The sequence below is a fragment of the Malaclemys terrapin genome, chromosome 2 (assembly GCF_027887155.1).
Source record: "Malaclemys terrapin pileata isolate rMalTer1 chromosome 2, rMalTer1.hap1, whole genome shotgun sequence".
In the NCBI taxonomy this organism is placed as follows: domain Eukaryota; kingdom Metazoa; phylum Chordata; order Testudines; family Emydidae; genus Malaclemys; species Malaclemys terrapin.
In genome coordinates, this window is record NC_071506.1 from 283440980 (window position 1) to 283462953 (window position 21974).

The 21974-nt window shown below is 46.3% G+C and overlaps 1 protein-coding gene across 8 annotated transcripts in view; it reads right to left on the reverse strand.

The window, feature by feature from the left end:
• Positions 1-21974, reverse strand: part of CCM2 (CCM2 scaffold protein) — a 126965-nt gene that overhangs the window by 69771 nt on the left and 35220 nt on the right. For 7 of the 8 annotated variants that reach the window (XR_008443714.1, XR_008443713.1, XM_054016802.1 and 4 more), the window contains exons 2-9: positions 11435-11608; positions 10108-10191; positions 9441-9624; positions 7646-7782; positions 6141-6276; positions 5374-5431; positions 4171-4309; positions 2681-2819 (exon numbers count right to left, since the gene is read on the reverse strand). Coding sequence is in view for 6 of the 8 variants with exons in the window: in XM_054016802.1 (XP_053872777.1) it covers positions 2681-2819; positions 4171-4309; positions 5374-5431; positions 6141-6276; positions 7646-7782; positions 9441-9624; positions 10108-10191; positions 11435-11608 (1051 nt within the window). In the remaining 2 variants the exon portion in view is untranslated. Of the gene's footprint in view, positions 1-2680; positions 2820-4170; positions 4310-5373; positions 5432-6140; positions 6277-7645; positions 7783-9440; positions 9625-10107; positions 10192-11434; positions 11609-18454; positions 18504-21974 lie in introns of those variants that run through there. The other variant, XM_054016798.1, reaches the window with a different exon arrangement.

The window sequence follows — 21974 nt, forward strand, 5'->3', positions numbered from 1 at the left end:
TACAACTGACCCATTGAGAGAAGGCAGACACGCCTTGTAACTCAGCAAGGCATGCAGGGACATGCATATGGACAGGACTCTGAGGTTCTTCCATGCCATGTGATGGACAGTTTGCTTTGGGACAAAGAAAGCAGAGACCACATGGCAAGAGACTATAAAAAGCTGCTGAATCTCCTCCATCTTGTCTTCAATCCTGCTTCTTACCTCTGGAGGGACTTTGCTACAAAGCAAAGCTCTGAACAAAGGACTGAGGACCCATCCCAGCTGTGGATATAATCCAGAGATTTGATTTGAACCTGCAGTTTATTCTATCACTGCTACAAGACTGAACCAAGAACTTTGCCATTACTGTATGTAATTGATTCCATTTAACCAGTTCTAGCTCTCATCTTTTTCCTTTTATGAATAAACCTTTGGATTTTAGATTCTAAAGGATTGGCAACAGTGTGATTTGTGGGTAAGATCTGATTTGTATATTGACCTGGGTCTGGGGCTTGGTCCTTTGGGATCGAACCTTTTTTCTTTTACTGGGGTATTGGTTTTCATAACCATTTGTCCCCATAATGAGTGGCACTGGTGGTGATACTGGGAAACTGGAGTGTCTAAGGGAATTGCTTGTGTGACTTGTGGTTAGCCAGTGGGGTGAGACCAAAGTCCTCTTTGGCTGGCTGGTTTGGTTTGCCTTAGAGGTGGAAAACCCCCAGCCTTGGGCTGTAACTGCCCTCCTTTAAGCAATTTGTCCTAAATTGGCACTCTCCGTTGGGTCCCACCAGAACCAGCATTGTTACACCATCAACCTCCACCTGGAACTCAGCAGGCAGCCAGTGTGGATCCCAGAGCACTGGTGTCTTGGGCTCTCCAACGATACATGGCTGGATAAGCTGCTGCTGAACTCTGCGCCAGCTTCAGTTTCCAGATGGATTTAAAGGCACAGACCCACACAGAGGCAGGGCAAAGTCCTTGGAGTCTAAATATCTACTTTAACAAAATACCTCCTTCCCACTACCAAGACATTTTTAGATGCTATTTGTGTTGGACCAACGGGAGGGAGGTTATGCTCTTTCACTTCCTCTGTTTGTTCATTAGCAGAACCAATGTTATTCCTAGAGCTACACAAACATTCATGAAAACGACGCACACTAAGGTGACAAGGACATGACGTGGCCCAGACGGTCTCAAAGGGCTCTGTCAGGTTAACAAGGCATTTTTAAAAACAAGGAGACAGATCTTCAGCTGATGTCACTGGAGCCTTACTCCACCGATTTTAATGACGCTAAGGCGGGGGTTCTCAAACTGGGAGTCGGGACCCCTCAGGGGGTCGCCAGGTTATTACATGGGGGGGTCGCGAGCTGTCAGCCTCCACCTCAAACCCCACTTTGCCTCCAGCATTTATAATGGTGTTAAATATATATAAAAAAATTTTTTCATTTACGGTGGGGGGGGTGCACTCAGAGGCTTGCTGTGTGAAAGGGGTCACCAGTGCAAAAGTTTGAGAACCACTGCGCTAAGGCAATCTTCAGCAGCTGAGGAAGGACCCTAAATGTCCGATTATTAACACTCTCTTGGACTATTAACATTGAAAACAAATTGACAATGCGGTTTGCTATTCGTTATTTAGTTTTGCATTTCTTTTAGCGTGGCTAACGAACTCAGTAGTCCGTTCACTTTCCAGTGAAGGATGGTGCGGTGTTTCGGTTGAAGACAACGCAAGGGGCGGTCTGAATCACTCTATATGCATCAGAAGAAGTGGGCTGTAGCCCACGAAAGCTTATGCTCTAATAAATGTGTTAGTCTCTAAGGTGCCACAAGTACTCCTGTTCTTTTTGCGGATACAGACTAACACGGCTGCTACTCTGAAACCTTTCCAATGGAATTTTACAAACATTTCCCAGAAACATTGCCCTGGATCTATTCCCAAGGCATCGCTTTAATAGGGACAGGCTGATCTGCAGGGGGCCCTACTGCCCTCAACAGAATCGCATCGGACCTGTTCAAACGTGTGTCATAGGCCCTGTACTACTACCAGCAAAACAGCCCACCCATCGTTCACATGGTCGAGACCTGTACTTTGGAGCAGGAGGAACTAAGCTTGGTCACCACTTTTTCAGAGAACTGCTGGGGGGCCAGCGTGTGCAGCACAGGATCATCGCCAGCTGCCTACAGACTTCTCCCATTGCACTTCTGATCAATGGGGAAAGCAAGAGAAAGACAAGTTCACATTGGACGTTGAAGACTACTGAGGTCAGTGAACATTACTAAACCAAAGTGAGCAAGAACCACAAAGCATTTGCAGCTTTACTGTATAGTTTGGCATATCAAACCCGAGTCTTGGGAGAAGGAAGGTTGTATCTTCCAGAATCCGCCCCCCTAGGATCCTGTATCCGATCAAACTATACTTCTCAGAAGGTCTGAGCACGATTCCCCTGGGCTTGACAGCAACACCAGAAGCAACTTGCCCCAAGAGGCTCAGGATGAGAGAGTCTGATCCCCCACATGCATCCGAAGAAGTGTGCTGTAGCCCACGAAAGCTTATGCTCAAATAAATAAGGTGCCACAAGGACTCCTGTTCTTTTTGCGGATACAGACTAACACGGCTGCTACTCTGATCCCCCACAGGCCAGCTTTCCTCTCCCTCCCAGGTCTGTTATCTAGATGTTAGTCCAGCTTAGCTGAAACTTACCTAGTAACAGGAATTTCCTACTGTCCCCATAGAGCTGTCTCAGGTTGATGCAGAATTCGTGTATTGAAGCCCCATTGCGATATTCGTGCAGGAGCATTGCAAACTGCTGGATCTCTTGGGAAGAGAGTTTGGTTCTTAGCTAAGGAGAAGAAGCACAAGGCACGATTTGACCTTATTTTTAATAGTGTAGAAGCCATGGCTAGTGAGGAACAACATTCAATGGGCTCTGTTAAAAACAGCAAGTAAGGGTCACTTAGTGGTGGACAAAGCAGGGACTGACACTCCCCTAACATAAACTGACTGTTTAATCACATTAATGACTCAGCCCATGTCGTTGTTGGCGAAGGGAGACAATATTGTAAGAAATCCATCCTCTAGTGGCACGGGTTAACCTAGAAATGCTGCTCCATCTTACGGCGCTCAAGCTAATGAGTGTCTAGGCTGACTATAAGTGGGTGTTTAAGAAACAGGAGCTGAGGCCCATGTAGCAGGGTGGGGTCTTGAGACTTTGCCCATCAGTCTTTGCAAAGCCACCAATATCCCTCTGACGTCACCAACACCCAGCAGAAACAGCCCTCGTGCACCCACCTTCCCAAACAAACACCAAAGTCCTCTGGCTGACAGCAGAGTTCTCCTACACGCTCTGCTCAGTGCATCCCCCAGAAAGGACGGGGCAGCTGCAGGCCATGGCGATAGCCAGATGCACTCCAGAGGAATTGCTCTCGAGCTGATACCATAGGCAACCGCAGCCAGGAGCTACACTCCGAGCGTCAATCACCTGGTGTGTACAGGTACTAACAGCAACAGCAATTCCTATTTTGCAAACGGTACCTCGTTTGTAGGTGAAAAACCCACTGCTCACAAAGGGACTCTCAGAAAGGAGGCAACCGATTAATACGCTTTGTTTAAATCCTTCTTAGATTATTTCTAACCCTATTAATTCAGTGACCAACTTCAGCGATTGCTCCTACAATTGTGCTCCAAATGTCAATTTAATAGCATGCTCTACAGTCCTACCCGTTCTGGCAGCATCACCACTTAAGCATTGTCCATCACAGGAGTCAGGCAGCTTTTATCTAAGACTGTTCTCATTCACGAGAGCCTTTGCTAGAAGGAGGGAGGGAGCAGTGCTGGGAAGTTGTGCTCAAATCATTTACCTCCAAAGCCAGCTTATGTTCAAACCCTATTTAGGCTCCAAGTGGAAATTAGCTTGATGGCATCTGACCTGAATCCCTACAATTCCTAAGTGACCATGAAGCAATGTTATACGACAGAAGAAAACAAACCAAGGTGGTTTATAGGACTGGTGCTGTGTTTCTGACCCGCTGTCAGAGCTTGCCGTGGGGTTCTGACTCCATGCTCAGGGCACAACTGCATTCCCAAGAATGCTGGCCTGGCTGACACTACCGTAAAGCGATCATGTCACCGTGCACGCACGGCCATTCTGCTACGAACAGACAGCACCTGGCCTCTGATGCAGACATTCCTACCGTCATCATGTAGTCCTGGAGCAGCTCCGTTGCCGTGGTGCTCAGCTCGCTTTCACTGACCGTCTTAACGTGGGGCGACTGAGGCGTTGAGAAGGAAGAGGGCGAGTTGCCGCCTGTATCCAAAGATTCCGGAAAGGAGCTGAAATACAATGGATCTGTGAGCCACCTTGAGAGCTCCATTACTGTCACCCCAGGACACCCTTCCAGTGTGCTCATAACTCTTGTACTCAACCGCTACATGGGAGGGAAGCATATTCTATGGCAGAGGAGGGCAAACTACGGCCTGCGGGACCATCCTGCCCAGCCCTGGAGCTCCCGGCCGGGGCGGCTAGCCCCCGGCCCCTCAGCTCACTGTGCTGCCAGTGCTCTGGGCAGCGGGACTGCGAGCTCCTGCCGGGCAGCACGGCTGTGAGAGTCGCCAGGGTGCAGTGTATTAAATTTCTCCCTGTAGGAATGTGCTACTTACAGAGCACCAGGGAAGGCAGCCATAAATAGTACACCGTAAGTAGCACATTCCTACGGGGAGCAAGTTAATACACTACACCTGGCTAGGGAAGGCTGTGCCTCCCCAAACAGCCTGGCCCCTGCCCCCTACCTGCCCCCTTCCACTTCCCACCCCTTGACTGCCCCCCTCAGAGCCCTCGACCCATCCAACCCCCCCCCCCCCCCGCCCTTCTCCTTGTCCCGTGACCACCACCCCCGGGACCCCACCCCCATCCAACCCCCTTGCTCCCTGTCCCCTGACTGCCCCATCCCCTATCCATACCCCTGCCCCCTGACAGGCCCCCCGGGACCCCTGCCCCTTATCCAACCCCCCCGCTCCCCGCCCCCTTACCATGCCACTCAGAGCACCAGGACTGGCAGCCGTAAGTAGCACATTCCTACAGGGAGCAATTTAATACACTACACCAGCCCTCCATACACTTTCGGAACCACGATGTGGCCCTCAGGCCAAAAAGTTTGCCCACCCCTGTTCTATGGACTTCTCTGGAATACTGTACTAAATGTAGCTACAAAGCAAGGGAATTTGAGCAGGCAAGGACGGAGGGCTATGTAGACAGCAATATCACTGTTGAGTATTCCAGCTGTCATTATCAAAAGACATTCAGTGTGTGTATTAGACTGTAAACCCGATGTCAGGGCTACATACATCATCCATCTAAGCCAAACCACCCCCTTCCCGAATGCGTACGATCAACTTACAAAGTGCTTGCTTCTGTTTCGTAAGATTCTTTAATGTCCACTTTTGTTGAAGAGTCATCTGCAAGGAAGATATTCCAGTCAAGCGATTTATAGTCACAAATGCTGTCTATTTCCTAACCTGCTGGTCATGGACACGCGTCGTTCCAATCTGAGTGTCCAGGGCTAGAGTATGAAAAATAAGACGTACGGGACAGGGGTGGGGTGGGGGGGGAGTCTTCTGTCACTTAAACAGTATCAGGAGGCCAAGAGCAGGATAATGCTGAATTGCAAAGCACCACTTTAATAAACTGCCTCCACTGATTAAAAAGGAAACAAAATACAGAACATCTGTGGACAGGTGCGGGACAGCTACCATGTTCCAATCTCCTACGGCCTTGCTTGCCCCGTAGCTATGGGAAAGGGACAGCTCCAAATGATGATGATCAGGGAGGAGACAGTTCTTTGGGCCATTCAACTCCACACAAAGGCTAGATCAGGGCCGCAGCTGTCACGAAGCTGGTGGCATTTGAGATGCATCACCCACTCGCAGTTCACAATACATTTAGTAGTAAGACAGGGCCCCAGGAAGGCCTATGGTTATTAAGACCTGGGCCTCTGTTTGGATCCAGTTTCTCCGTCATAGAACCAGGAGCGTGAATGGGGAAGGGAAGCACAAGGTATTGCTATACCCAAGTGCTGCGGTTCGTAGGAGAGCCGGAGGCAGAGCAAGCCTGGGGCGTAAGGGGAGGATTCTTCCTAAGAGTGAAAGGAAACGGCACTTGACATACCACTGTGTAGGGACATATGGCGCGTTGGTGTGGAGGCCCCATCAAATATTGCTCTATCTAAGAAGTCTATTGTGGACTCAGTGTAAACGATCTGGAAGACTTGGCTGAGAAGTGAGCAGAGTTCCTCTGCAGTTACCTGGGGAGGGAGAGAAAGAAGCGTCAGTCAGGGAGGTTATGGTGCAAGATGCCTTCAAAAGAGACAGCACGTGCTCCTATTCATCCCCCAAAGGATCTGCACCACAGGGCACACTCAGACGCATCACCACCGGTATTTATAAGGGCACGACATCACCATTAACTAGAGAGAACCCCATGGTTCTGGAACTGGGGGTGCTTCCTACCACAGCCACCGGACTGACTCCTCAGGACGCTGCAGACCCGAGGCGCCTGTTCAGGGGATTTCAGTACCTGTGCTAGTAAAAAGGCTTGGTAAAGAAGAAACCCTGGAACATGAGCACAGCCCAGTTCTGTTATTTTATACCCCAGGGTGGTCTCCAATCCATAAAGACTGACAGATTTCATGCAACCCAGATACACTCATCATCTTTGTTTCACAGATCTAACCTGAGGCTATTTGATGATAGGAATGTGGGGTATACTGAAAACAAAATCTGAATAGTCAAGTACCCCTGACTAAGTACCTCATGGTCTTATTTCTAGAACCTTGTTCTACTCTCCCGCTCAGCCCACTGGGTTTGCAGCTACCTTGCCACATCTGTAGACTGTAAACGTTGGAGGGCAGCAACCTGTGCCCCTCTGCACGGCCCTAGCACCCCTTCGGGAGCTGTACAAATAACAGAGTTTAAGACAAAGGAGGGCAAAGCCTCTGCCCTTGAGGGAGTGGATTTATGTGGTGGCTGTTGCTCCCCCTCTCTTTTCCCTGGGCAGGAGGAGCTTACGAGGGAACCACCTCCCGGCGTATCGTTACGCCCCGTAGCAGCACGCTCAGAAGCGCTGCAAGGGTGCAGTAGCCAAGCAGTGGCTTTCCCAGATTCCTGACGGCAGACGTGGGAGCTGGGCAGCAGACAGCGTCTGCTAGAAAGAGCTGTTCTCTAGCGCATTTGAATTAGATTGTGAAGCTTGAGATGGGGACCATATTTCTTTATTTGTACTGTGCCTAACACACTGCTGAAGCCTTAATAATTCATTGAATAAGTACGTTGTATACTATTCTTGCCTGCCAAGCTTACCCATCTCAAGTTACTACAGGAGCACCTTATAGTTCGCATCGGGATGGATTCTGATCTCATGTTATACTGCATAGCCTGGAGCGACTCCTGTGAAGTCAGTGGAGTAACTACAGCTTTGTGTGTAAGTAACGGAGGGCCGGAGCAAGCTATTTATTCACACAGAATAATCCCATGCAGCCTTCCTGCCACTCCATTTCACAGGTAGCAGCATCATTGCAAACCAAAGAGCTGTTGTTCCATGGGATCTTGACTGAACTTACAAGATCAGGACACAAAATTAAGACCATCTGGAGCTACAAGGTAATTAAGTCTTACTTTGTTCTCTGTAGCCAGGACCACCAAACAACAAGCTTCGACAGGTACCACGCCACTCTCGGACAGCGAGCCTGAAGTAAGTGCTTTGGAGCTCTCTGCACAAAGACTCTGGCTTGGGGAAATCCCAGGGTCCTGAGCTGAGAGACAGAGACACTATTAATGAATAGTGAAAGGAAAGGAGAGGCGGGGATATGGAAGTGATTACTCACTGATGCAGACCTAGGCATTGCAAGTGGCCAGCTGCCATCCGGATCGGATTCCCATTGTTTGGGACAGAATGAGTTTGTTTTTCAAATGCACTATCCCCTCCCATGTGTGGCCTGTGATTCGCCAGTATTTCCTCCATCTTTCGGAATAGGTTTGAGATGGCGACACAGATCAGCTCCCCACTCTCATTCTAGAGTTTGGCAACCAACTTGGCAGTTTGGCAATTCAATCCATTCAGAGCAAATCAGATTTTGACGGTTGAAAAGTGGAACCTGATCAAGTTTTGCCCCTGTCGTCCCCATTCCCGTATTTCGTAAGAAATTTCCATTAGGATCAGCCAAGTACGGTCAATGGGCTAAGCTGCTTTCACTATTTTTCATGTCAGCTGCAGCTGAGCTTAACCGGCCCATTATACTGCGAGAACGAAGGACTAATTCCACGTCTTCCTAAGCCCCTCTATAGCGTGCGCTTACACGGCAGTGTCCTGTAAGAGTGCAAGGAAGGTTGAGTGAATTAAACCTGGAGTCAACTCAGTCAGGCCATGGGGACTGCAAAGCTGCCAGAGAAGGAAGGCAAAGGAGAGCGCTCCCTCTTGTAGAGTAGCAGTCGCTAGTGTAGAGCACGGATCCAGGCCTCAGATCCATGCATTGTATAAAACAGAAACTGTTCTACTTATGAGGCTCTTATTCAGTGAAGGGTTCTGACAACTTCATGTATCACTAGCTTCACTGTTGTGGTTTAGGCAGCTGCAAGAACCCACCAGGAGAATTACAGCTTCATCATTGAGATATTAGTTTATTCTCTATATTGTTCATCTCTGTCAAACAACAAATCGCTGCCATTAGATTCACCAGGAAGAAAAGTACCAGCTCCAATTACACCAAAAGATGCGTTTAAATGTAGTAACCAGACCTGATGGAGCGATTCCTGAGCAGTTCCTGACTTTTACAGCAGTCTCGCATGCGGATTCAGAATGAACACGCAACGTGCACATTTCTCCTTAATGTTCAATGAGACCTGGGATGTGGGTATGTCGATTCGAACTGAAGTGCACTCTGTAGAGCACATTTTCCACATCAGCCAGGTGAGCACTTCTAGGCAGTGACACCTGCAGTGAGTTCGGACACACTGCTGTAGTAGTGATTAGAAACGGAAATCTTTCAAAACAGCCTTCTAATAGGAGGAGTGCGGGGGAGGGACACAACCGAACTAGTTTATGAATGGGATTATATGACAGGGTTGGCTGTGACAGCAGGAAATCCCTTCCAGCCTTATGTTCCTATGTTAAAGAAAACCACAAACAAACAAGTACCAGTTCCATCCAAACTTACTGGTACTTCTAAACTGATGAAATATCTTGTTCACATGCACTGGGAAAATTAATGGCTGTTTCCACTTCACTAAGCCGATCTGAGACCTAAGAGCCTTAAATTGGGTATAAGCATGACGTATGTCCACTTTAAGGTCCCTTTACGCCACCAGAGTGGTGTAAAAAGGCCTTAGTGAAAATGAGACTCAGGCCCTTAGACTCCAAAATCCGAGAACAGATGCAACCTGCATTGCAATCCCTGTTCTGGCCACAACCTACCTGTTTTCAGCACTACCAGGTGTGAGGAGTCATCGCGGATGTATGACACAGATGCGATGTCATGGATGGGGACCCTGAGTATGATATCCTCTCCATCCCGCCACACCAGCTTGACGTTGTAGGCAGACAGACTAATCACAGCATCATGTTCCTGGGTCAGCTGCCCGGGGAGCTGATGTGCCCTCTACAAACGAGAAAGGTAGAATCATTTCCCGTTTCACTACCCCAGGCGATCACAATGGCCGTACATCTCCCCAGGGAGGAAGGGAACACCCACACACCACCCATCTGCAGTTCATTTTCTGGGCACCTGATAATTGGTCACGTATAAGTCACCTTTCCCTATTAAAATACAAGGACTAAGATCATTTGAGAATAGGAACCAACAGGATACACATTTCAAACAATCCCACAATAACCCTCTTTGCTTAAGCTTCTCTTCTACTCTTGTGACTTCAGTCATCTAGCCCTGCATCACATCGCATCCTAGTTCTTGGGCTGCAAGACTTCTCAGAACAAGGATCGAGACTTTAACCTCGCTGCCCAGCACCATCCATATCTATGGTCCTACGTGCAAATATTGACTATGAACAGTAGCAACTGTAGAGCTGGTATGGTTCATTCAGCAAGGGCTTGGGATACAGCACTGGAATGGACTGGTACCCACCTTTGCATTGTCTATTAAATGCAATATTTCAGTACGACTGGAGGGATTCAGGTACCCTGGGATGGATGTTAGTTGGCCTAAATACTGGGGAAAAAAAAAAAAAAAAAAAAAAAGTCCATTACCATGTGATATATAAACCGACACATTGAAATCCTTCCATCTGTACTCACAGAAATTGGGATAAATTGAAAGAAGAAAAATACATTAGTTGGAAATAACTTCTTGAGCCCGGTCTGGAGAGAAATACTGCCTGGTTGTTGTCTCAATGCCACCTTTAGTAGTCACCTGAAACCCACTCACGATAGTAGACAATTGATGAAGCTACTCAAGGTGGTCACGATTTATACGTCTGGCTTCTAGGAGCTGAAATTCTGTCCCTTTCAGCTGGTCAAAGGGTGAGCATCTAAGTCTAGTGGAGCATAATCTAGCACAGAGGTTTTCAAACTTTTTAGGCTCCATACCCCTTCCCGAATAATGTAGTCTGCCACATACCCCTACTAGAGATAGGTATAGTATGACCCCATGATTAGACTGCCAAGTCTTACTAAATCAAATATGTTGTCGGCCATTATAGGATTTTTCTCGCATACCTCCCAATGAGAATTCCTGTACCCCCGTTTGAAAACCACGGATCTAGCAAAACATTACTGACAGCGGTCATTCTCCAGCAAGCATCAACTGCCTTCCAACTAGATTTCTGTATGGTCAGATTATACAATATTCTCTGTAGCATCTTCCATACAGGCTGTATCCCAAAGGCTTTACAGGAGTTAAATATAGTTACAGAATTAACTAGTGACCAGGAATAGATCGTTTTCAGCTGAACTGTCAGAGCAGACAGTTGATGAGGGGGAAATACACAAGAGGGCTGTTCCAGATGGCAGGAGCTGCAGAGAAAAGTCCAGTATTACGAGTGCGGAGATCACGTAAAGGGACGCGCACACACAGTCCATTAGGTCAGCCAGAGGAAATCCCCTAGGGATTTGAAATGTTGAACTTGGCCCTAAAATGAAGGGGGAGCCAGTGGAGCGAGGCTGTGTCCCCTGCACCCATCGCTGAGGAGCTACCACCCACACGGAGACAGACGTCGAACATCGCAATTTACGGACACGTGGGCATCTCCAGGTCAGCAGCTTTCCCCTTGAAGAGCGGAGAGCTGTGCGAGTGAATTCACGTAGGATTTCAAACGCAGTTTAACGCCCAGGTTGTGCATTGCAGCAACGTAATCGACCAAGTCATTTACTGAACGTGGCCACGAATTCGACAGGAGGTGGCGGCTGAAAGGTGAATGAAAGACACGGCTCCCCCTCTGGCCCAAAAGAGTTACCTTGACTTCCTTTTCAATGTAGTCATTCAACAATATGTCTGGTTCAACTCGATCAGGCAAGGACAGCAGTACTGTATGAAGAGGTCGTCTTTCCGTAACCTTTTCCTGGGCCTTTTTATCCCGACCCTTTTCACCTTTCAGGAAGACGCGTTTGAAAGGGGACACTATTCCAGGCTGCTGGCAGAAACAGAAAGAGTGGCGCGTTAGGGCTATGTTCGGCATGATGGAGAATTAATGCACACATGACGGAGTCTTGTTAAAAGCAAGGCAGAGAGTTTGAGGCGAATCAACTACCGGGCAATGAAAGGGAGTTGGAATTCAGGAGCAGTACAACAGTGGACTGTGTGAGCTCTGGTTCAGTGTGCCGAGCAGCGAGTATGAGCATCCCAGCTCCTGGTGCCACTGTCTCTCTCCTGAAAGGGCTCATTATTCGCCTGATGGGCTGCATGGGATTATTCTGTGTAAATAACTAGTTTGCCCCAGCCCTCCGCTACTGACACATAAAGCTATAGTTACTCCACTGACTTCACATGAAGCCCATGATAATTCCACCAGCAAACTGTGAACACATCTCAAGTGGCCTGGTCCATGTCAAGGCGAGTGTTCCACTTTTGCAAAAAGCTGCTCCCAAGAGTGCAGTTTCCCAAGTTTCCATCCGAGAGGCACCTCTTTCTCGCTCCCACACACCTTACTGACCACCACAGTTCTGTGCGGGGATACCTATCAACTCCACAACAGTCAAAAAAATGGATCAGGATAAACGTTTACTGAACTGCCCCAGGACGTAACCACTGGCAGAATGAATACAAGACAGACCAAATGAAAGTGTGGCTTTAAAGCTCTGGATCAAATCTAAGACTTTATTGCCAATCTTAGAACCACAGGGTTAGAAGGGACCGCATAGGTCATCGAGTCCAGGGGTTCTGAAACTTCATTGCACCGTGATCCCCCTCTGAATTTTAGTTCTAGCCTCCAAAGTACTGGCAAATCCCCTCCCCCCTCGCCCCAGCTTTATGTCATCTGCAAACTTGATCAGTACGCTCTCTATACCAACATCCAGGTCATTAATAAAGATGTTAAACACTGGACCCAGAACAGATCCCTGTGGAACCCCATTTGAAACCTCCCTCCAATCCGATAAACAAAGAGTAACTGTTAATGGAATGTTATGGTTGTTTAACCAATTATGTATCCATTTAATGGCAGTTCTGTCAAGGCTGCATTTCTCCAGCGTATTTATCAGAACGTCATGTGGGACTATGTCAAAAGCCTTCCTGAAGTCCAGGTATAGATGTCCATTGCATTCCCCCTCATTCACCAAATCAGTCACCCTTGTCAAAGAGCCAAATCTGGGAGAAATTATCTTTCCAATGACAGATGGCAACCTCAGAGTCAATCATTCATACCAACATTCTGAATCGAGCTACATACAATATGACAAATATAAAACTTCTATTTTATAAATGGTAACATATAATGGTATAGAACATTTATGGAACAGCCAAAGAGGGATTGTGTTCTCAAACACAACCAGAACCTCATTAGTGTCTGGCTTTCACAGCCAAACTGTTTCATTAATGCATTTTGAAGCAAATCATAGATAGACTTGGAACATACTTTCCTCCTAACCCATTTCTTCCAGGAATCCTTCCAACTTTACACTTCTCAATCTCCACACCTTATATTGTTGTCCCACGTCCTTCCCATCCTAGCTTTTAAATTTTTTTTTGGTCTTGCCCTTCATTTGTAAAGTACAATATAAATCTACAGTGCTGGATATCAGTAAGCAGTTTTTTATCATGACTGACCACCTTTCTTCAAAGTGATAAATTACTACTGCATTTCCCTTTCAAGTATCTAAATATGTACACATTATAATTATTATAGAAGTAATTGTCCAACAGAAAAAAAGGTGTGCCTTCAAATTTTTAGGAGGAAGTATGCAACTTTATGATTCAACCTCACATCGACAGTAAGGAATTAGTCCTAATGAGATCAGAGAATTAACATTACGAGTTTCAATATTTATCTACTCTCAGTAGTTTCCTTATGAAATTGGAGGTTTGAAAAATCAAAAGGCAGTTCTGCAAGTTCAGTCTAGGGTCTGGAAGGAAACAAAAACCCTAGCCGAGTTCTTTCTGCTTTTTGAAGTCACTAACGATAATAGAGGCTCTGTGATCAGAGCTTAGCTAAATTATCCTGAAGATATGCAAGGCGGAAGGGAATCCAGCTGTACATGCACTGCAGGGCTAATGAGTTGTTTGTGTCAATAAAGTAAACAGCTCCGCCTCAGAGCTGCAGTGAGAAGATCTGCGAAGTAAGGAAGTGCTATTTTACAATATAGCTTCGCAGACTCTGATGGCACTTTAACTTGCTGCCATCTGCTAGCAACACGCTTTTATGATCAAATTTAGTTTGATTCCTTTTTGTGTTCTCTGTTGAGTTGCCATTATTAAAATATGAATGTGCCAGCCAACACTTCAGATGAATAGTTTGAGAAGGAACCCAGTCAAAAAATAAACTGCACAAAAGACTGTGAAAGTTCCTGCTTTAGGAAAGAAAAAAAAAAATAAAAAATCTAATACACATCAGGACATGAATATAGTTAATATACTGCCAGGAACAGACAGTCTCACCCCCATGTTCTGTCATTTCACCCATATTGTAATCTTCTCAGCAGCAAAATACACACGTGTCAACTTTAGTAATCTCAGTTAATACCGACAAAGGCTTTAATCTAGCAAAAAAGGAAGGGAAGCAGCAGCATCTTCAAAGTAAATACAGCTCCAATTTAAGGAGTCATCAGATAGAACCTTGAATTCGTGTTTGAAAATGGGACTTGGGCTCCTATGTCACTGAGGCGCTTTTAAAAGTCTCACTGAACATACAGCCCAATAGGTGAGTTTTCAATACCGACACCGCAACGGGCCAGACAGCAATGCACTGCGTGCACGCACAGTTCCAGTGGGAGGATTAGCACCACCATTTTTGTGACACAGTTCATGTAACTGCACCACCAAACCACAAACAAATGCACTACAGAGACCCACGTATACATCCCTGCCAAAGCCAGAGAGCAAGAGACACACAGAAGCTCTGAGTAAGCTTGCCTTACTACAACACAGCCAGGTAGATATACACAAAACTAACACAGCTGCAGTTGCTCTGCTATGGCACTTCAGTGTAGACGCTACCTACGCCAATGGGAGGGGTTCTTCCATTGGCGTAGGCAATCCACTTCCTTGAGAGGCCGTAGCTAGGACAACAGAAGAATTCTTCTGTGGACCCAGCACTGTCTACACCAGGGGTTGGGTTGGCAAAGCTACGTGCTCAGGAATGTGGATTTTTCAAATCCCTGAGAGACGTAAGTATGCTAAGGTAAGTTCCTAGTGTAGACCAGCCCCCAGAAAGAAGTTATTTGGTTAGGTCTGCAATTCAGGGCATGTCTACACTATACTCTTAAATCAACCTACGTTAGGTCAACTTACAGTCACCACAGTAAGTCCTGCACTGGCTGATGTCCACACTACTCTCCTTCTGTCAGTGATGTTCCTCACCAAGAGCGCTTCCACCCACTGAAGAGTGGGAAAGTGGGGGGGCTGACAGACATGGCTCTCAGCTCCGTGCAGCTCCCCAACAGGAGTGGGGGGAGGGCAGCTGCCCAGGGCTTCTTGCCTCCGGCAGGGAGATCCGCACCTGGAGTCTGGCTGCCATGCTCCCGGTAGGGAGCCAGGACCCCGGGGGGCAGCAGGGCTCCAAGTGGGAAGTACAGGTGGCATCCTGGCTTGGGGGGGGGGGGGGAGGGAGAGACCGGGCAGCTGCCCGGCTGGGAGCCATGAGCTGGCTTTCTTGACTTGACAAGAAAGAGAGCCAACAGCCAAAGTAAGGAACAGTGTCTACATAGACACCGAGTCAACCTAACTCCACCGACCTAATAACTCCACCTCCACGAGAGGCGTAGGGCTTATGTCAGCGTAGTACAGCACTTACATCCCCGGGAGCAAGCCTGTAGCGTAGACACTGACGTAGTTAGCTCAACATAAGCCGTCTTATGTCAACCTAACGCTGTAGTGTAGACCAAGCCTCGGAAACAGCACACGCTTTCCACTCTGGCTTCCCCCCCTCCTCTGGCTCAAAGTGCAGGTCAGATGAGTTCCAGCTGGTCAGCAAGCCGAGGTTTCAGTTTTGTTGTAGGACAGTCAGCCATGAAGCTTTATTTCCCCAATAGTAGACCCCTGAGTGCTTGGCCTTCCTGGGAGCCCTAGGGCAGGTCAACTAATTTCTGATTCTCCACCTTTAAAATGGGAAGAACCAACAGGGGGAGGGCTTGGGATTTTTCCTTATTTTTCTGTCAAGCACTATGCACCCCTAAGCGGGTGTAGAAATTATTAGCTCAAACAACAATGCCTAGCTACCTCCCAGGAGTGCGGTAAAGCACTTCCAGCACCTGAGATAGAGCAAAATATTATACAGCGCTTTACATCTTGCTACAGTAAGATTAGCTAGTTCATTCCTCCACTTGTCTAACACAAGCCATGTCCGCTTCAGCCTCTTTTCTCAGGAACCAGGGTCATTAGGGTTGTATGCTGCAGATCTTGTCTCTTATTTCTTTGACCCTTGCAGTAATTGGTCGTGTTTTCCTGGTGTGCAGAGTCTATGGTTAAGCTTACCAAACAGTGCTGCAAGTTAGCGTCTGTAGACTTCATTATATTCCTTTTTTCATTGTAGACTGTCTACTAAAACAAGTTAGTCTCTTTCCTAAAACAACCACACACAGATCCAAAATCATTTAAAAGAACATCCCCCGGATCAATTCTAGAAAGTCCATGTTTAATAATATTTCCCAGCCTCCAAATTATGCTAGGCACTATCCAGACATAAGATAGGATATAGTCCCTGACTTGAAGAGCTTATATTCTCCATGGGCATGCTATGGAAAGGTAAATATACAGGGAGGGGATAGGAGGAATGGGGACAAAGGTTACAAATACAAGATCATGTGTCTTCTTCAATGGATTCACACAAGCCTGTTCTTTCTTCCCAACAGTAGCAAACATGGGGGTGAATGTGTGTGATGGGTTGTACCCGTTAAGGTGCCACCTGATGTGCTGAGATACCACTGAGCCCACCTGTTCTGCCAGCCTGGGCACACTTTTTACCTCTCTGGCTGAGCCAGGCTATTAAGCCTCCTCCAACAAACACACAGTCAGGGCCACACTCAACTACAGAATGACACAGGTGCGGAGATCAGCTCTGGGGACTTGCTGGCAGACCCAAAAGGTATATTATGAAATCCGCCTCCTCCCTCAATGTGGAGGAAGGTATGCACAGCCTCCCCTCACCTCTCCCCACCAATTATGAATTGCACAAACTGGGTTATATTATAAACAAGAAATAACTTTAACAACTATAAAAGGCAGATTTTAGGTGATTAAGGTAGCAAACAGAACAAAGCAGATTACTAAGCAAATAAAACAAAACACGCAGACTAAATTTGATTCACTAAAGAAACAGGTTACAAAATGTAATTGCTCACCCTAACTATTGTCACAGGTAGATTACTGAAAGTCTTGAAAGGCAACTGCACTGGCCTGCAACCTGAGACTTCAAAGTAATGCCACTCACAGCCTGGACGCACCTCCCAGCCTGGGTTCAACCCTCTCCCCCTCAGTTCAGTCCTTACTTCCGGGTGTTTTTCAATGTCTCTTTGGGTGGGGAGGCAGAGAACCACGTTGATGTCACTCCCTGCCTTATACAGCTCTCATGTATGGTGGGAATCCCTCATCTCTCAGTGGCAGAACACTAGCACTACAAGGGGTGGGTCCAGTATCAGGTGACTCAGATCCAGGTCTCTGCAGGGCTGTGTAGCTGTCTGGAGCGTCCACAGGAAGGCTACGCTCTTTCACAGCCATTGTCTTTGCTAATGGGCCATTAGTCCTGTCTGGCTTTTCCATTGTTGTATCTGACGGGCTAGTTCGGGGTGACACCCAATGTAACACATTAGAAATACAGATACATAGTCAATATTCCTAGGTCCAGATACAGAAATGATACATGCGTACAAATTGGATAATCACATTCAGTAAATCATAATGTTTCCAATGAGATCTTACACGAGCCATCTTGCATAAAGTACATCTTATGCTTATGATATGGATAGGACCTATTTCATAAAGAATATGGAGTTACAATGTGATCAAGCCAGTCATGACTTTTAAAAAAGAACTATTACCCACCCCCTCTTTTCTACTGCCTCAACTCGAAGAGAGGAACAGCAACCTCTCCAGCAAGAAGTAGAGCAGAGCCCATCAGAAGGAACCAGCTACGCTTTCTGAGTCTGAACGGTTTAAAGCCCTGAAGTCAGTAGTTTTGCCTGAGTATGGACTGCAGCATTTAGCACTTCGATTCTATTAAATTACATAAGACACCAGAAATAGAGTAGCTGGCCTCCATAGCTTACTTCTGGTGCAATGAGAAAAAAAAAATCCCCAAGATCTAACTACACCTGCATCTTTAAAAATAACAGTTGAAAGTAAATTTAAGGGAAGAGACATAAAAATCCGCAAGTCGGTTTCAATATGGCACCCAAAACAATCTCTCAGACTAACATGGATTCCCCCGCCCCCATGTCCCCCCGCTCCATGCAGGGCTCTGGTGGCTTTGAAAATATTAGAGCTCCTATGTGACATGTATAGCCATTTGACCCAAACTACATCTAACACCCCAGAAATTTTTTTTGGTTCCATCTTCACAAGTTCATCAGGCTACAGACAGGTTTGAGGACATGCAAGAAACATGCTTGTTCCCAACTAAGCTGCACATCCCAGTGCAGTGAACTGATCTCCCTCTCCTTTAAGTTCAGAGTTCTACAAAATTCATTACCGGCGGAGAGAGTCTAGATTTTGCTTTCTGAAAGCCTTAGAGAAACGGAAGTAAGACAGCGACCTACAATGCAGAACCGAAAACTACTGAACTCTGAAGGCCATTTATGTTAAGAGTCAGTACAAAACCTACACCTACCTCGTTCTCCATTTACGAACCCAGCTAGGAAGAGTAGAAGCAAAACGTGTTGTGGAGCTACTTTTGCAGCTCCAAAAAAAAGTCCCGTTTCACCTGCAGTGCAACTCGTTATTGTAATCTTACAGGCTTTCAACTTGCTGTTGGATCATGTGGAGGAGCAAGGCATAACTGTTCGTTTTCACTCTTCAACAATAATATGAGCAGGAAGTGGAGTAACCACAGTTTCCTCCTGCTAAACATACTTGTACTGAAAAACAGTGAAAAAAAAAAATCTAGTTGAGGTGAACCAAAAAAGGTTCCAGTGAAAAAAAAGTCAGATGAATGTTTAACAGGAGCATCTTCAGTGCTGCCACTGATCAAAAGGAATTCTTTCATTCCAAAGGAATTCTCTTGGGGAAGTTCTATGGGCCGTGTTCTAGAGGTCAGACTGGATGGTCACAAAGGTCCCTTCTGGCCTTGGAATCTAGGAAATCTATGAATCAGCAAAGCAGTGCTTTCCACTTAGCAGGTACTCATAGTTTGAGGGGCTCCAAAGTCTAGCATGGAGTAAGGAAATTCTAGAAATAGCCAAGAAACCACACTGTACTAACTGGTCAGGATCCATTTACAGCACTAACGCTCCTTGACCAGTCACCTGTGGCTTTCCTTGATCTGTGCCACCAAGACAATGGAAATCAGCTGGGGAACTCTTGCTAGTAGTCCCTACGTTTGTAGATAGGTACTTATGCAAGGAGTTGTGAATGGAGATACCCCCCAAATGTGAGACTTTTAAACACCAGCTCCCCTTCCTGCTTTCAGCTGTGCTACAGCTGCTTAATACTTGAAGACCCTACACCAAGCTTTTTAAGATCAAGACTTGGAATGTTCTGACAGGGATTAATTCATACCTTATGGCAAGAGGACTTTTAAATAAGGCCCATGTCTCGGTTACAAAAAATTGCCAGCCCTTGAAAACCAGGTCAGGAAGAGAATGCCTGACAAGGCATTCCAGAAGACAGTCCTGCAAAGAAGACAATGAAAGGAGCGCTCAAATAAGCTTTGCAAGGCTTGGACATAAATTGCAGAATGTGGGATCAGAAGAGTAATTAGAATTAGCTGCAAGCAATTTCACATACAGCAATAAACAAATTAAAAAGCCCAACATGATCATTCCCTAATGTAAGAGGCTTGTTAAACAGGGACAACACAATTTATAATTTAAGGGGAAAGTATTTTACAATTTATTTAATCAGCCAAATTTGTTAAGCTTCAGAACACTATACTCCCTTAAGTGTTTATGTGTAGTCATGTACGATTGACCATTTACGCATAAACACCTCGTGCTGGGTTCTTAACTGGGTGCATCTTGGGTGATGGATAACTGGCTGCCAGCAACAGTACTAAGATAGGTGTAGCCAGGTACAGAGGGAAACAGATGAGGATTATGATCCCAATGAGGTTACCTTTACATCTGGACTCAGCAGGTCAAGTTGCCCTTTGCAGCCAGTACAGGACATGAATGAAGCCAATTCTCCACTCTTGCTGGATACAATTAGCAATTTCTAAGTATTAGATGCAATACTTCTTGTGTGTCGGACTAGATAAAGCAGAAGCATATACACTTTGGGGCAGCAGGACATAATTTTTCCTTGAGGTTTGTAAAGCAGCCAATGTGGCCAGTCTTCATTACAAAATGAACACTCCGTCATCTTCTGCCATTAGAATCTCCAGAGGGGTCATTTCCTCATCCTCCTCCCTTTGTTCCTTCCTGATCATTGCAGTGGCATAGCCTGAGATGAGTCAGGGTGTAGCAACAGAAAGGAATTCAAATAAATGTCCGTTACAAAAGGCATTGGACTGGGACCGAGAGATCTGCTGAGAAGACCCAACCGTTGAGATGACAACAGTTTTGAAAGGCTGTGTTTACTCTTGGAAAAATTAAAACTGCTAATGGCACTAATAAGAATCAAAGAAAAACACACACACACACCCAGGAGTTTAAGGTTCAGACAATTAGTAATACAAAATATGGAGCATTTTACTTCTACATAATTAGTTTTAGTGTGGAACCAGGTTAGAAGGCAACTTCCAAAGGCTAGCTGGTGGTTTGCGTGAAAGAAATGGTTGTCTTAGTCCAACTCCTAATAACAGTCAGGTATTCCCACTGAAAACATCTCAGACCAGATCCTCAGAAGTATTTAAAGCACCTAACTCCCAATATCTTTGAAGATCTGGGCCTTCACTTTACATCCTTGTTGCCACTTTCAGTAGAGAGGCCATGGGAGATTGAACTATATCCTCTTGACCTGGGCCTGTCCTGCCAGCTCACACCTAAGGCCCATTAGTGGGCTTGCATGTTTTGGGGAAGTAGGCAGGAAGGAAGTGCTCCCTGCCAGTAGCCGATGCTGTATGGACTCTGGATACAGTAAGCGTCTGTCTCCAGAGAGTTGGAGCCATGAAATGGCTCCCTTTTTGAAAACACATTCACATTTTAAACTAAGAGCATGACAGACAGGGAAGCAGTCAGACAAGTGGCACTGTGCGTTCTGCAAAGATCTGTAGTTACTGGCAATGAAAGGACGCGATATTTAGAGCTGCCCCCTAGCAATCTGAGGATTGTTTTCAGGCAAATTCGTCACACTGAGCAACTGAAAGTGCAACCCTGACACGGTTAAAGGGGTGATGGAAGAGTTGCTAGTGGAAAAAGTAACTCACCCAACCACAATGAAATCAGTGATCACAGCAAAATTTTAATTGATATTTGCATTCTACCCATCTAGAATTCCCCTGCAGCTTAAAGTGGAAAAGCCTCTTTCACTTCCTGACTTGAAGTGCTGAGTCTAACATGGCTGTGCTGTTAAACAGTGGCTGACATCACCCCACAGGGGCTGCACTTTAGTGATGGTGAAGGGAGCCAAGGGTGTAAAGCTGGGGGAGTTCTTTGGAATGAAATAGGCTTGAATAGAGACTGGGAATGGCTGAGCCATTACACACATTGAATCTATTTCCCCATGTTAAGTATCCTCACAGCTTCTTGTCAAACTGTCTGAAATAGGCTATCTTGATTATCACTACAAACGTTTTTTCTCCTGCTGATAATAGCCCATCTTAATTAATTAGCCTCAGAGTTGGTAGGGCAACTTTCACCTTTTCATGTTCTGTGTGTGTGTGTGTGTGTGTGTGTGTGTGTGTGTGTGTGTGTCCTCACTATATGTTCCAGTCTATGCATCTGATGAAGTGGGCTGTAGCCCACGAAAGCTTATGCTGAAATAAATTTGTTAGTCTCTAAAGTGCCACAAGTCCTCCTGTTCTTTTTGTGGATACAGACTAACACGGCTGCTACTCTGAAACCTTTGGGATGAAAGGCACCACACAAACTCCTCCCTTTCCGCAGGTCTAGGCCATTTATCTAAGCCTCCTGGATTTGGCACATTCTGCCCCTTCCCCCCAGTTTTAGCACATTCCGATTCAGTTTGTTATATCTGGTTGGTTTGCAACAGTAATTCCATCTACCAGATGGATTGTTTAGACTCAAACCGCA